Source organism: Melospiza melodia, chromosome 3, assembly GCF_035770615.1.
Source record: "Melospiza melodia melodia isolate bMelMel2 chromosome 3, bMelMel2.pri, whole genome shotgun sequence".
NCBI lineage: Eukaryota > Metazoa > Chordata > Aves > Passeriformes > Passerellidae > Melospiza > Melospiza melodia.
Genome location: NC_086196.1, coordinates 44,269,323 through 44,283,446, shown reverse-complemented (window position 1 = coordinate 44,283,446; position 14,124 = coordinate 44,269,323). Strand labels below are relative to the sequence as shown.

The 14,124-nt window shown below is 44.6% G+C and overlaps 1 protein-coding gene across 1 annotated transcript in view; it reads right to left on the bottom strand.

The window, feature by feature from the left end:
- UST (uronyl 2-sulfotransferase) overlaps positions 1–12,992 on the bottom strand; it is a 151,521-nt gene extending 138,529 nt beyond the window's left edge. Inside the window, exon 1 of the mRNA XM_063151551.1 lies at positions 12,404–12,992. Coding sequence (XP_063007621.1) covers positions 12,404–12,653 — 250 coding nt within the window. The 5' untranslated portion in view covers positions 12,654–12,992. The remainder of the gene's footprint in view (positions 1–12,403) is intronic.
- Between the last annotated feature and the right edge of the window lie 1,132 nt (positions 12,993–14,124).

Genomic DNA, 14,124 nt, shown 5'->3' with positions numbered 1-14,124 from the left:
AGCCAGCAAAGAGGGGAGTGGCAGTGTCACAAGCACCTCAATGAACTTACTGCACACAGCTAACTGAACACCTCAGCACAGTAATAACAAGATCCAGTTACTGCCAGCCTCAGCCGTATTTGAGCTGGGGTCAGAAGGTGAAAGATGCTATATACTATTTAAAAGCCTTTCAGTTTCGAAAATTCATAACCAAAGAGTTGCAGAGGAAAAAGAACTGAAGCTGTCAGCTGTTTCCATGTAGCATAGTGCAAAAAACAGACAACTGCTGAGCTATAAAGAATCACAGAGCTTTGCCAAAATTTGCTTCATTGATTAGATGAGACAAGTATCAGATTCAAAACTAGACAGGGAAAATGCAACAGGCCTAATAAAGTAAGGCTGTTCATCAGAAGACTAAATAACTCATGCTGAGTTTGACTGACTCCTCAGAAAAATACCATTGAAAATATCAATGATGATATTAAGTAACAGGTTTTGCTCATTAATAGAGAGGCAAGGTAGAGAGCTCACAGTTAGACAATGAAGCATTTTCTATTTCAGCTTTCATTTAATCGCACTTCTGAACATCTCTATTTTACAAAAAAAATCCTCCCCACCCCAAAAAAGCCCCAAACCAACCCCCCCCACACACAGAAACACCACAAAGCTTCAGATAAACAGGCGGTAAAGGTTTAGGCTCCACTCTTGTTATTCACCCTAATTTTCTTATTGTGCTATCTCCCAACAGGCAACACAAAAGAAATCTGCACATTTGTATGGGGAGTTCTGCTAGGAAAAGAACAATCAGCTGCAGACATGAAAGGAACTGAGAAGTCAGCAATTTCACAGCCTTTGCCTTGCAATATCTGCTGCAACATTTCAGATCGTATCAAAGCTGTTGTCGCGCTCCATTTCCATGGAACTGCAAGAGTTAGGGAGAAACAAACATGGCACCAAATCCACCCATCAAACATGGGCAGATACCCCCATGGTGCTCTTCTTCCAGGGCCTTATGTAGTCATTATTTTATGCATCCTAAGCACTCACCTTTCAGTGACCCACTGACATGAAGTGATGACCTTTCTGTTTAAAAATCTTGCTATGTAACTTCCCAGCTCCTCTCTCCCGTCCCCATCCTTCTCTTCCTCCTCTTTGGAAGTCTGGTCATCAACGAGTGTTTCTCAGAACACCTACCATGACAACTCAGATCCTTCCCACCAAACTCCAAGTATTTCTTTGTGCTAAAGTTAGGGGTTCTGCCATCATAGACACATAAGAAGCCTGAGTGAGTCTTTGGAGATACCACTGTCTCTCCCTGCAGACTTCAGAGGGAACCTTTGAAACGAGGAGTAAAGGTCTTACAGACAAGCCATGTGCAGTCTAAGTCTTGTGTAACTTTTTCTAATCAAGGCACTTGTCTGTCCTTTGCTCCCCCTTCAGTTCTCTCCTATTTAACATCCTCTTCTTGGCACTATATTGCCCAATCTGAATGCAATTTCTATCTGTCATTTCATCAAATTTGTAGAGAGGAGGTCTACCAACATCACCTCTCCAAGATCTTGCTCTGTATTTCACAGCATCCCAGTAGCCTTTTTCCTTACCTTTTGGGAATACAAAAGCATGGGCTGCTTATGGGACGCTTCTTCTCAGATCCCATTTTTTTCTGATTTTCAATGCAGAGATTCAGGTGGCTCTTCTCTAGATGTAGCCCCGCAAAAGAGGCAAGAGTATTTGCTCTATGATGCAAGCCACCAAAGAAAGAAAACTTGGTTGAAGGAAATAGGACCACCAGCAATTCATGACTAGGAAATCACTATCTGCTAAACATGGTTTGGTGTTACAGAGGTACAGAGTAACAAAAGGACTGGGAAACTACCTGTAAGTACAGGGACAGCAGAAAAAAAACAAAGTTCTTAGAAGGTAAGAGAACAAAAAAATAAGACTGAACAAAAAGACACCAGTAAGTATGGTCAATATTGATGTAATCTCCTCCAAATTGCCATGAGATAAACAGAGGCATAAACATTTATCAATTACTGTCAACATTCACAAAATTACTGTCTTCTGAAATCCAACCCAAAACTGTATATTGTGAGATAATTCTCAAACTCTTTCCAAAACAACACCATATGGCTTCCCATGCCCCAACCCCTTCAGGAATCACGCCCATTGCAACACAAGACACTGGCATGAAGGAAAAGCATAAAACTTCATAATCTGGATAGAATAAAAAACAACCAAAACCCAGAACATTCAGACAAGTAATGCAAGCTCTAATCCGCACAAGAATTTCCAAATCTTAGGGTATTTTACAAGGAGACGTGTAACTGGAATTTGTATTTCAAAAGCAAGCTTTGAAATCAGGGCTAAAACAACATGTAAAGATCTTTGAGAAAATCAAAGTATCCTCCAAATGAATCTGCCATTACATTCAAAGGCCAAGCAATGAGAGAAGCCTCACAACAGTCTCCAGCAGTAACTAAGCAAAACCTAAGAAACATTCACTTATTCTAACAACTTTGTTGTATGTATTTCAGAATCATCTATTAGTAAACTACAAGAAGAATTGTAAGGAGCAAGTCCTCTCCCAGAAATACCGAGGACATTTCACATCAGGAAAAAAAAAAAAAGAAAAATAAAAAAGTGGAAATAATAAATCAAACTTCCTTGACTAGCAACTGTTAATCCAGGCATCAGCATCTCATCTCCCAGAACTGTCACTTGCTAGCAGTTAGTAACCTTGTAAGAGTACAATGTTATGCTGGCAGCCTCTCTCTGGGGCAGCTACATTAAACTGAACCAACCATCCACTTGATCAGCAGAAGTTTTTAAAATAAACACTCTCAGGGGTGCTGAAACATGCTATTTACTCATGGCAGAGACATACTGCTTCTTCACTGAAATAGCACAGGCACTGTGATCTCCATCCCAGCCTCCTGATGACTTCTACTCTGAATCATTAAGTATGATAAGTAGCAAGCCTTGGCAAGCATCCAAATGTCTATTTCCAAAGCATTAGTACTCAGAAACCGTAACACAAACCTAATCACTGTGCTTCCATGCTTACAAACAAAGCCGAACATCCATTTTCAACACAACAGGGCCTGCTCCCCTCAGTGCAGCTCTAAAGAGCAAGAGAGTAAAATAAATTTCACTGAAATAATTGCTCTCCACTTCCTATCCACCCGTCCAGTCTCCAAACATCCTCTAACCCAGATTCTAAAACAAAGAAAAACAAATGCCTCATTATATAAACACAAGTTATGTTTGAAAATCTACTTGCCTGCTCACCAATAACGATGAGGAAACATTTCTTGGTGGAAAAAAAACAAAACCTAAAAATCATGTCATCACTTTCCACAGCTTTCACTTGAAAAAAAAAAAAAAAAGACAGAACCAAAAAAAAAAAAAAAAAGAAAAAAAGGAAAAACACAAACTATAAGCTAAAAGCTTGAGGAGCCACTCACTGCTGTGCCACTAAGACTTGGTCTTTCAGGCAAGCACCTCTGCTGCCCAGGGAAAGGCAGTGGCAGCCTATCCCAGCTTGGTGTTCCCTTCTAAATTAATGTCAACAGGCTACAGACACCTGACATTCCCAAAAAGGACTGATCCTACTCATATCATGTCTGTAACAAACTGTAAAGGCCTGGAAATGGCTCTCTCCCTTCACTGATGAGACAGGAAAAGCAGACAAATAGCTGAGAGGACCATGTATCTTCTAGCAAGATTTGAAGAGGAACTTAATTCTTGTCAATTTCAAAAGGATTCTTGTCTTCCCTGCCCCCATGGTACGAACGAACAGCACCCAGACCATTGCAAGCCCTAGCGCCAAAACTTACTGGTCCAAGGAAAAGAAACAAACGCAGCACAGAAGGGGGATAGGAGGACCTCCCCTTGCAGCCCAGTTCTCAGGAGAGACAACCCAAATAGTAATATTCTCAGAAGTCTTCTGGCCCATATAACAATGCAGTAGCTGATTTTTCTAAGTGTGTTTCATACACACCCACGTGAGCACACAGAGTGGCTGCTGACCTCCCTGGCTGTACCTGCAACAGAGGAAACACAGGGCTTTCTCTCACACCACTGCAATTTAAAACAGACCTCACAGCGGGTCAGCAGCAGGTGCAAAGTCACAACTTCAAAAAAAAACCTACAACAGCCTTGTTTTTCCTGTCCAAGATGAAAATAAACTCTTACATCTTACCTGAAACCTGTCTTTGCAGAGAGGGACAACTATGAAAACAAAATATCCAGGTCTTCCTGAATAGGTTACAGGAGCCAGAAGCTGACAATGTGCAACTACTTGCACATGAAACTAAGAAAACCACCCTGAAAGAAGGGCTTCCTTGTGCGCTCAAAATTTATGTCCAAAATATGTGGTGATTATCATACAAAATACACCCGAGCAATTTCAGTAATCCCAGATTTTCCCTAGACACAAGAGACAGCAGACACACTTTCTATTAACATACAAATTTAAATGATGGGAGAGAAAGGACCAATTACCATCAGGAAACAGAGTGAAAAAAAGATATGTGGTATCTGCTCAACCATTTTACAGAATGTTCCTGCCAAAAATCGTATCAAATCCAGTTCCTTCTGTTATACTTTCATCATATGTTCTACAAACTTTGATAAAAGGCCCCTGTGCTTAAATAACAAATGAAGAACTTCAACTTACTGTCACTGCTGATTTTAACATGTGCTACTGATTTCAAAACAGTTTTTATCAAGCATCAGTGCAGTAGAGCTAGCAGAGATGTTAATTAATCTCAAACCTCTTATTAGAGGTAAGGGGGGGGAAAAAGTAGAGAGCCTTTATTTTCCCCACACAGCGCGAAGTGTTGTAGCTTCTGTAGGAGTTATTTTGCTACAGTGTCTCTCATTCTAGCACCCGTGAATGTTTATCAGTCTTTGTAATACCCCAAGCAAAAGCAACCTTCCTTCTCCCTAACTTGGTGTGAAAATACAAGAATCACTGCAACAACCACTTTTTACCTCATAACAGTCTTTTGGCTGCCTACTCTCCAATAGAGAACCTGCCATTCACTTAGGATGAACAAGGCTTCAAGAAACTGCGTTGTTTTCACAAATCAAGTCTAAACAGCACCACGGGAAACAAGAAATAAATTATTTGGTAACATCTGTGGACATGAAGTCTTCTAGATGAAGTAATATTTAAAAACTGAAGTCCTCTGATAAGACTCTGGAAACCAAATATAATAACCCTGAAGTAAAACTGAACAGAGTGTGTGATAGCCAACAGTGGTGACACCCTTGAAAGAAAAGCAGCTGGACCACTGCCTCAGCCTATACAGGAGCTTCCTCCTAACACCATCTGCCTTATCTCTTTGACACAGCCAAAACCTGCACATAACAGAAGGGTTTATCAAAAGCATCTTTTCCCTCTCAGTATTTCTGTGGCTATGACCACCACACTATCTCAGACTATCCTACTCTCTCACAATTAATCTTCAAAATGTCATTTGGACAAAAGGGGGTTAGAGAGAATTTCTACACAATTTGTTCAATGTCACATGAAGTCTGTCAGGGCAGAGAACTAAAGCCTCTCTCATCTCCTCAGGCCCAAGTGAAACATCCCATTTAACCAGCAGACTTGTTTTTACACAGGTAAAATATATACATACCACACTGCAATATAACCTGAAAGTAAACCAAATAAATATTTTTTTTAAAAAGCTGTAGTAATATTCCCTCTCATCAGGGACTGAGTTAATCCTTTAAATCCCTTGTCAAATGACAAAATGGAGAATAAGAAAAAGAAACACATACACAGAAACCCATATGGAACTCCTGATTCCCAGACTGGAGTGTGACTTTGAAAGCAGAAAACACATTCCTGAATAAATGCTATTCAATTTTTCAAATATATTTAGCATATTATCACAACACATTCACACCAGCATTTTTTGCTATGACTTCACTGTACAGAGTGTTTTAGCCAGCCAGCACAATGTAATCCAGAGGCCACTCAATCTTTTTGAAAGAAGAGGCTTGAGTTTTATGACCTTGGTTATAAAATTAGATGCATTCTGGTTCTCCACAGAGTATTCCCTGACATCACCTTGTGTTAGGAAAAGCTTTGTTAATCTTGCCATCAGACAAGCTGTGAGTGATGAGCAGTCTTAACAAAAGCTATTTGGAGATGAGGCTCCTCTTTTGTCTTCCAAAGAAGCTCACTTATAACTTGAGACTTCAGTAACCTAGATGGAAGTCCACACTTATTTTATCTAAAAGATAATATGGATTGGCTTTCACAACAGCAAAATGAGGAAGTTCAAAGAGGACAGAAAAGCTAATTAAGAAAGACACAGCTACATACAGACTTGTGATTTAGGTTCAGACCATCTCTTTTCAAGGCTTTTAGGAAGCAGATTCCAAAGTGACCTTACAGTTCCCTACAATGTTAATGAACTTTGAAACATAATTAATTCCATGCGTATTGCAACTAAATAATTCTGTGAGAAGTCAGACCAAAATAAAAATGCTTTAGAAGAGCTGTCTCTTTTGAGAACAATAAGAGGGGGAAAAAAGTCACTAAGAACATAACCCAGGCCTTTTTAAAAGCCTAGGCACCTCAGAAATGGGTATTGTGTCACTACAGACCTGACTCAGACCTCATCAACAGACCTGACTGTCTTTCCTTGAGTCTGTTTCTCCCACTCACACACCTGAAGGGCCTACAAAACTGTAAAGGATTCCTGATCATGCATGTGCAAAACAAAACTGAATGAGTCAACCCTTTCTGGCCATGCAAAGTCAGCATGCTGCTGACTACCTGCAAAATTAAAGTATGGTAGGTGCTTCTACTTTTTAGAAAAGCTTGCCCTGAAGAATTCTGTGCTTTACATTATTCTATATAAAAATGCAGTATTACCAGAATAAAAATCCCAACCAATTCCCCTGAAAAAAGCCCTAAAAATCCTTCTGTTGTCCCTCCCTTCTACAGCTTATAAAGAATTTGCACACAAAACACTGACACTTAGTTTAACTGTTTTCTTTGGATAGTCAGGTTTTCATTTTCGTCCCTCTCCTAACAGGTTAACAGGAAAAAATCAGGTCAGGAAAAAAGAAAACAAAACCAAACCAAACAAACAAGAAAATCCAACCACAACACCCTACCAAAATAAAGTCAATTCACACTAGCTTGATTTAAATAAAAAGTTTCCCTTGCTGCTTAGTTTTTAACATTTTGAAGATTTTTGTAAAAACCTCCCCAAATACTCAGATTTCTTTCAGCTTCTTTTATGGTTATATTCCTCAAAATAAACACAACTGTTGCTCTAACAACTTTAAAGCTACCAAGCCCATCTTGGCCAAAATACCTGAGAACTTCCAGTGTCATGAAGAGGGAGAGCAACACAGAAATTGTTTGAGGAACACAAGTGGACACTTAAGACTTTTGCCTTGCATAGGAAACCACAGGAAAGGCAACTTTCACATGCAATCACACCAGTGTACTTGTACAGGCTCCTGGCAAGTTCAACGGGGAAATGTTTTAATTGACACGAACAACAAGTTTGCACAGCAAATACTGAAGATACAAAGGTTTTATGTTTTTATTGGCCATTAGAGGGTTGCTACCAGCCTTGGACATTCTCATTTCTGTAATTTGAAGCATGTATCTATCACAAGTGAAAGCAGAGACAAATAAAGCAATGTAGAACCACTGCAGCTGCACGGGAGTGGCGTCCCTGGTGCGTTCCCCAAAAGCCACTGGGCTGTCCAGGATTTACGATTTGTGTCTTACTCATCTAAGGGAAGACTCTTCTCACTTCCTTCCACTGCTGGAGTTGGTTTTCAATTAGTGAGCCAGGGTTACCTTGGCAGAATCAACAAGCAAGACCTCATTTGTGCAAATCCCAATACTGCAGCTCATTACTGGAAAGCCTGGCAGTTTTTAAACCTTCCTGTTTTTTGCAGATCATTTTTGGTCCAGGACTGGTATGCACCCCCACAGAGCAAATTTAAGCCTACTGCCAACAGATAGACTTTTAAGTGTCTTCCACAGATTCTTGAGAAATAACCCACATATGCCTATGCCCTCTGCAATAATTTCATGCTGAAAAACAGGGTCCCACCGGATGGGATGACTGCAGTGAGAAACTTGAGCCCTGTCACTATGAGCCACATTCACAGCAGACAGCAGAAACATCAGCTTTCCACAGACCTTCTGTACTCTGAGTTACTGTGAGCTTGAAGTCAGAACAGGATAAATAACAAAACACAGCCTCATATCTACTACTCTACTCTCATTTGCTCAGGATGACTCTGCTATAAAAGAAATGGCCATATCAAGTGGAAATACTGAATACAGCTATTGCCTACCCTAAAAACTACCATAATGTTTTCCCAAGATTCTCTCCAATCAGTATGGCAACCAAAAGAAAAAGAGGCATATATGGACAAGACACCAGAGAAGCTAGTCTGGGAGAGAAAAAAAAATTACTAATAGTCTGAATATTCTGAAAAAATATTCATCTTCCCCACCTCCAAAGGAAAGTTAATAAAACTAGCAAATGTTCACACTTCATTCCTTTGAAAATAAATGTATACCTCCTCCACAGCATATGATGCAGGCCTAATAAAAAAATTAAAGTTTTTCAAACCATGTGTTTTCACACTTGATTTTCTTTTATGCACACACCTGCCTAATGCAGGCAAGATTTCTGTCCAGACCACTATTGAAGTTTGGTGTTGTTGCTCAGGAACTTCCTTTCAAGTTCTGAGGTAAAAAAATCCAAGCATTCCCCTCACAATAACATAACTAAACATGAGCAATGCACTGAAACTTGCAAATGCAAACAAAAACTCTGAAGTCAGACAAGATGACCCCTCCCACACTATGGAGGGCACAAAACAGAAATCAATATTCCCTTTAGGCTACTCCTTGGTTTCTGTAGATTTAAATCCAATGAGGGAAACTGCAAAATTCACATAACAAATATGGTTTACAAACTAACTGCTCTTTTTCTGGAGATGTGAACGTTAACACCATATATTGTGGGTTGGAAGGAGTAGAAGGAAAGAGTTACTTGTACTGAATCTGTGGCTTCAGGGGGGAAAAAAGGTTTGTTTTGATTTTTTTAAACATCATGAAACTTCCCTCTGCTGTATAAGACACACATTTACACGTACAGCTTTGGTAGTTAGCAGGATGTGATGCCCAATACCTGTTCTTCCAAGCAGTCCTGTTAGCTCCCTGGAAGACAATACACCTTCTAGTTACAAAAAAATATTGTTCCTAATTTGAAAGCCTTCCCAGCTGGATACCTCAAGGAGTATGCATCACTCTAAAAAATTAAAACATAAAATGTTCAGTAAAGTCACCCACGTGGATCAACTTTGACAACCCAAATGAAACTGCAGACCAAGGAAGTATAAAGTAACTCCATAAAGCTGCATGCAAACAGACACCTCAGTGCCCAGAGCACATCCCACCTGTCTGCAGAGGCAGCAGCACCACCTGCTTAGTGGGTACCAGGACTCCAGGCAGCCAGGAGGACTCTGCTTCCTCTCAGCCACTAGCCTGGTGCAGGATGTTAGCCAAGCCTGCATCTCCTTAACATCCCAGGGCACTCATGCACAGAAAGGAAATTCCTACACTAATTCATGTAACAAGTGCAGAAGTTCATTAGCAGAGATTAATAGATCTGTCTGCTTTCTCCTGCGAGAATCCCACACATCAAAAGAACCCCAAAACATTTTCAGTAAGACTACACTCCATCCCCAGGGGCACATCATGTTCAGGCACACACAACAAAGGCTTTTCTGCACTTACTGAGCACCTCACAAAAATTATCCTGACCCATCCTCCAAGATGCAGCGGTTTCCAAGCCTTTCATCTGCAGGCCTCAGAAGATTTTCCAGCAGACATGCAACTACTGGCTAGAGTGGTTAGATCTTAGGGTTTCTTCCCCCATTCCTCAAAAGCAGTCAAAAGGCCACAAGCTGAGTAACTCTGCATTTCTTGCAGTCTATTTTCACTCAACCTAAGCAATATTTATCCCTGAAGAAGATGAAAATTTAAAAATTGACAAAAACTTTTTTCTGAAACCAAAGATTGTGTTTAATCCCACTAAAGTATCAATCAATGGCAAACAAAATCTTCTACCAGCGTGAGCTGTGCCTCTTTAGTCCAGAAAAGAGAAGACTGAGAGGGGATCGCATTCATGCATATAAATATCTCAAAGGTGGGTGCCAAGAGGATGGTGCCAGACTCTTTTCCATGATGCCCAGTGAGAGGACAAGGAGGAATGGCCATAAACTAAACCACAAGAAGTGGCAGAGCACTGGAACAGGCTGCCCACAGAGACTGCGGAGTCTCCTTGTCTGCAGACATTCAAAACCCACCTGGATATGCTCCTGTGTTGACCTGCTCTAGGTGACCCTGCCTTGGAATGGGAGGTAGACGAGATGATCTCCAGAGATGCCTTCCAAAACTAGCAATTCTGTGATTCTATGGCAGAAAAATTGTCAGTTTCCTCTTCAGTGGAGGAATTTCTTCCTAATTGTAATATTAAAGGGAAAAAAAGTCATTAAAACTCAAGCTAAAATTGTTGTGTTCATGAAGTAATATCCAAAACGTTTTTCTTCTCCTATTTTCACTTGAATTTTCACCGACTTTATATGGCAGATTTACGGAATAACATTTTCTGGAAGTGACTTCTGTTCTCCTGGTCCTATTTCCCCAAGAAAACAGGAAAAATTTACTTGGGCTGCTCAGAGGCTAGTCCAGCTGAATTCTGAATATCTGCAAGAACATCCCAACCTCCCTGGGTAGCCTGTTCCAACACCTGACTTCTCTCACACTGAAATCTTTTTTTCCTGATATCTCATTGAAATTTCCCTTGCTGCAACTTGTGTTTGTTGTCTCTCGTCCTACCGCCTCTCCATACTCTCTCACTAGTTAACTGAAGACAAGGGATAGTTTTCCCATAAGGAAAAGCAACACACACACTTAGGGCTGTATTCTTAAAATGTTCCTAAAGTATGGACACATAGAAAAGGACCTGCAGCTTATTTTTCTGAAATACACAAACAGTATTTTTGTTTGTAACCTAACATTGTCTCTTACAGCTTGCACCTCTGCAGCATGTACCACCAAAGCCTCACTTCCACACACAAGTAAAGCAGACCAGCCAATGTGGTAAAAACTCACACCACAAATTATTCTGTAGAAATCCTCCTGTATTGAGAAACACTCGGTTTTTGTTCCCCATTTCATATCACAGAATCACAGAATGGTCCTAAAGGTTCCTTCCAATCTAAACCAATCTCACCCCTATGGGCAGGAAACACCTTCCACTAGAACAGGCTCATCAAACCCCATCCAGCCTGGCCTTGAACAATACCAAGGATGGGGCATCCACAGCTTCTCTGGGCAACCTGTTCCAGTGCCTCACCCCTCTCACAGTGAAGAATTTCTTCCTAACAGCTAAACGCAATCTGCCCTTTTTCAGTTCAGAGTCATTCCCCCTTGTCCTGCCACCACCTGAATGAGCCCTGCCAGCCTAAGGTACTTACTTGACCTCACGATAAACTCTTTTTTACACAACTCTGCTGAGCAGGGAAGCAACATTTAGCGATGTGGACACTAGCTACAAAGAAAAACCACGTGAAAACTTGGGGTCAGCATGAGGATGAGAACTGCAGGCCACAGCCTGGGGCTCACACCCGCTCCACCGGGGCTCCTCCTTCGGGGCTCCGCAGGCAACCAGGCTGGGAAAGCACCAGGGTGAGCCCGAGTGTTCGAGCGCTGCTGTACTGACCCTGCTGAGCAAACCCCTCTCTCCAGACCCCAACCTCCTGCACAAGGATGGATGCTTGGTTCACAAAGTGCATCTGGGGTTTTTGGTCTTGTTGGGGTTTTTTTTTTTTTGGTTTTTTTTTTGAACAGCATCTTCTGCTGTGGGCCATCGGCACCCCGCTTGTCCTCCCCGGGGCACAGCACCCGGCGGGGAGGCGCTGACAGCTCCGGGCGGCTGTGCCCGAGCTCCCCCGGTGCGCCACCCGCGGGCAGCGAGCGCTGCCCTGCGCTCCGCCCCGCCTCGGACCGACCTGGCGGCCGGAGGAGCCGGCACACCGCGCTCTGCCACGGCCACCGGGCACACAAAGAGCCGCCCGCGGGGGCACAGCGCTCCCGGGGCTGAGAAAGTCCCGAGGGGACTCCGCTTTGGCCAGCAGGAACTTGTGGCGGGGCGCGCCCCACGCTCGGTCCCGCTCCGGTGTCAGCGCTCACGGCGCCGCGTCCCGCCTGCCCAGCCCGCCCGGCAGCCCCGGCCTCTGGCCGCCCCAGCCCCGCGGCCGCGTCCCCGGTGCGGGGGGAGGGAGGCCCGGCCCAGCCGCCACGGGGGGTGAGGGAGAGCCGCAACAAGTCGCCGCCGCCGCCGGCCGCCCTTACCCAGACAGTGCCGCAGGGCCAGCAGAAAGTGCGGGGGGCCCCCGTTGAGCTGGTAGAAGAGGGAGCCCAAACAGAAGAGCAGCAGGGTGGCCATGCAGAAGACGTAGTCGCGCAGCGAGAGGAAGGGCAGCAGCGAGAGGGGCCGCCGCCTCATCAAGCCCCCGCCCTGGCCCGGGCCCCCTCCCGCCGCCGCCGCCGCAGGGGGCCAGGACGCCGGGCATTCTCCGCCGTGCTGCTGCTGCTTCTTCATCCTCCCCTTCGCCGCCTCCGGCTCACGCAGCCCGCCGGGGGAAGCGCATCCTCCATCCGCCTGCCCGGCTCCGGCTGCCCGCGGCCGGGAAAGTTCCCGGGAGCTCAGGGGATCCGTCCCGTCCCCATCGCCGGCTGTCCCCGGCTCCGCGTCAGGCGAGAGTCCCCGGCGCTCCTACGGCGGCTGCTGCTGCTACGGAGCGCCGCTAAGGGGAGGGGAAGGAGGTGGTCACCATCCCGCTCCCTGGGGCTCTTCTCCTCCGCCGCCGCTCTCGCTCCCTCTCTCCGCTCGGCCTCTCGCCCCGGTGTCAAGTTACAGCCAGCGCTCCGCCGCCGGCCGCCTGCAACTCGCGGCCGACTTATGCGCGCCGCCCGGCCCCGCCGCCCCCCGCCCGGCCCGGCCCCGGAGCCCGCCCACCCCGGCCCGCCCCGGCCCGCCCCGGCCTCCGGCCCCGCCGTGCGCCCGCCGCCTCCGCGCCAGCGACCCCTGCGGGCGCCGCCGCCGCCCGGCCCCGCCGGCACAGCGCACCTGCCCCGGGCCGCCGCGCCCGCACATCGCCCGTGCCGAGCACGGTCCGACACGGCGGGAAGGTGCCTGCCTTAACATGTGTAACATCCTCTGTGGGGGACGAAAGGGACCACCGCTCTTCTCCTTGCAGCCTTGCTGGGGCGATTGAAGCAGAGCTGTTGTCTACTGGGGACAAGGCGTTAGACAAGTACAGAAATTACAAAATTAAGATTGCACAAAGAACCTTAATTTGACCCCGTTGTACATATGGCTTATGATACAGTCTCTAATTACTCGATCATGCCATTTTTTCTAGACAGCCACTGGTGGGTGAATGGCATTCAATCAGCGCTGAGCTGGGTAATAGCTTCATCCTCTTTATACAACATATGTCCCCAATGTGTCCTGATGGCTTATTTGGAGCTTGTTCTTGGACATTGTCTGATGTAGAAATACATTTCATTCCCCATGCAGCCGTGTTGCCAGCACAGCAGTGGAGGGAGGAAAGCTTGGGATAGTAATGCTGGTTCACCATTTTGTTTTATTGACCTGGCTAGAATTGGGGATTTCCCAAGATGCTGCTCATGGCATCGTATGAGACTCTTCATTTCTAAGAAACAGAAAAATTCTATTCGCTGTGGTTTGTAAGAAAAATTGGAAATCAGAAGCCAGGTGTAACTCACCATGGAAGAAATTAAAAAGCAATCACACTTTTCCTTTTAAGACTTAGAAAAAAAGTATTCCGGTTTAGGGGACCTGACTTAATCTTTTCACACTGACAGCTGGAGATTTTGCTCAGGAGACTGCATTCAGATGTTTTTGCCACTTGCCCTGAAAGGCTTGGGTAAATGCTGCCTATGCTACTGACTTTGATGTTTTTGTTGGCAACCAGCAGCAAAGGGTAAAATACAGAAATTAATCTTCCTGGTGTGGATAAGAGGACGAAGACAGAGTCTAACAATAA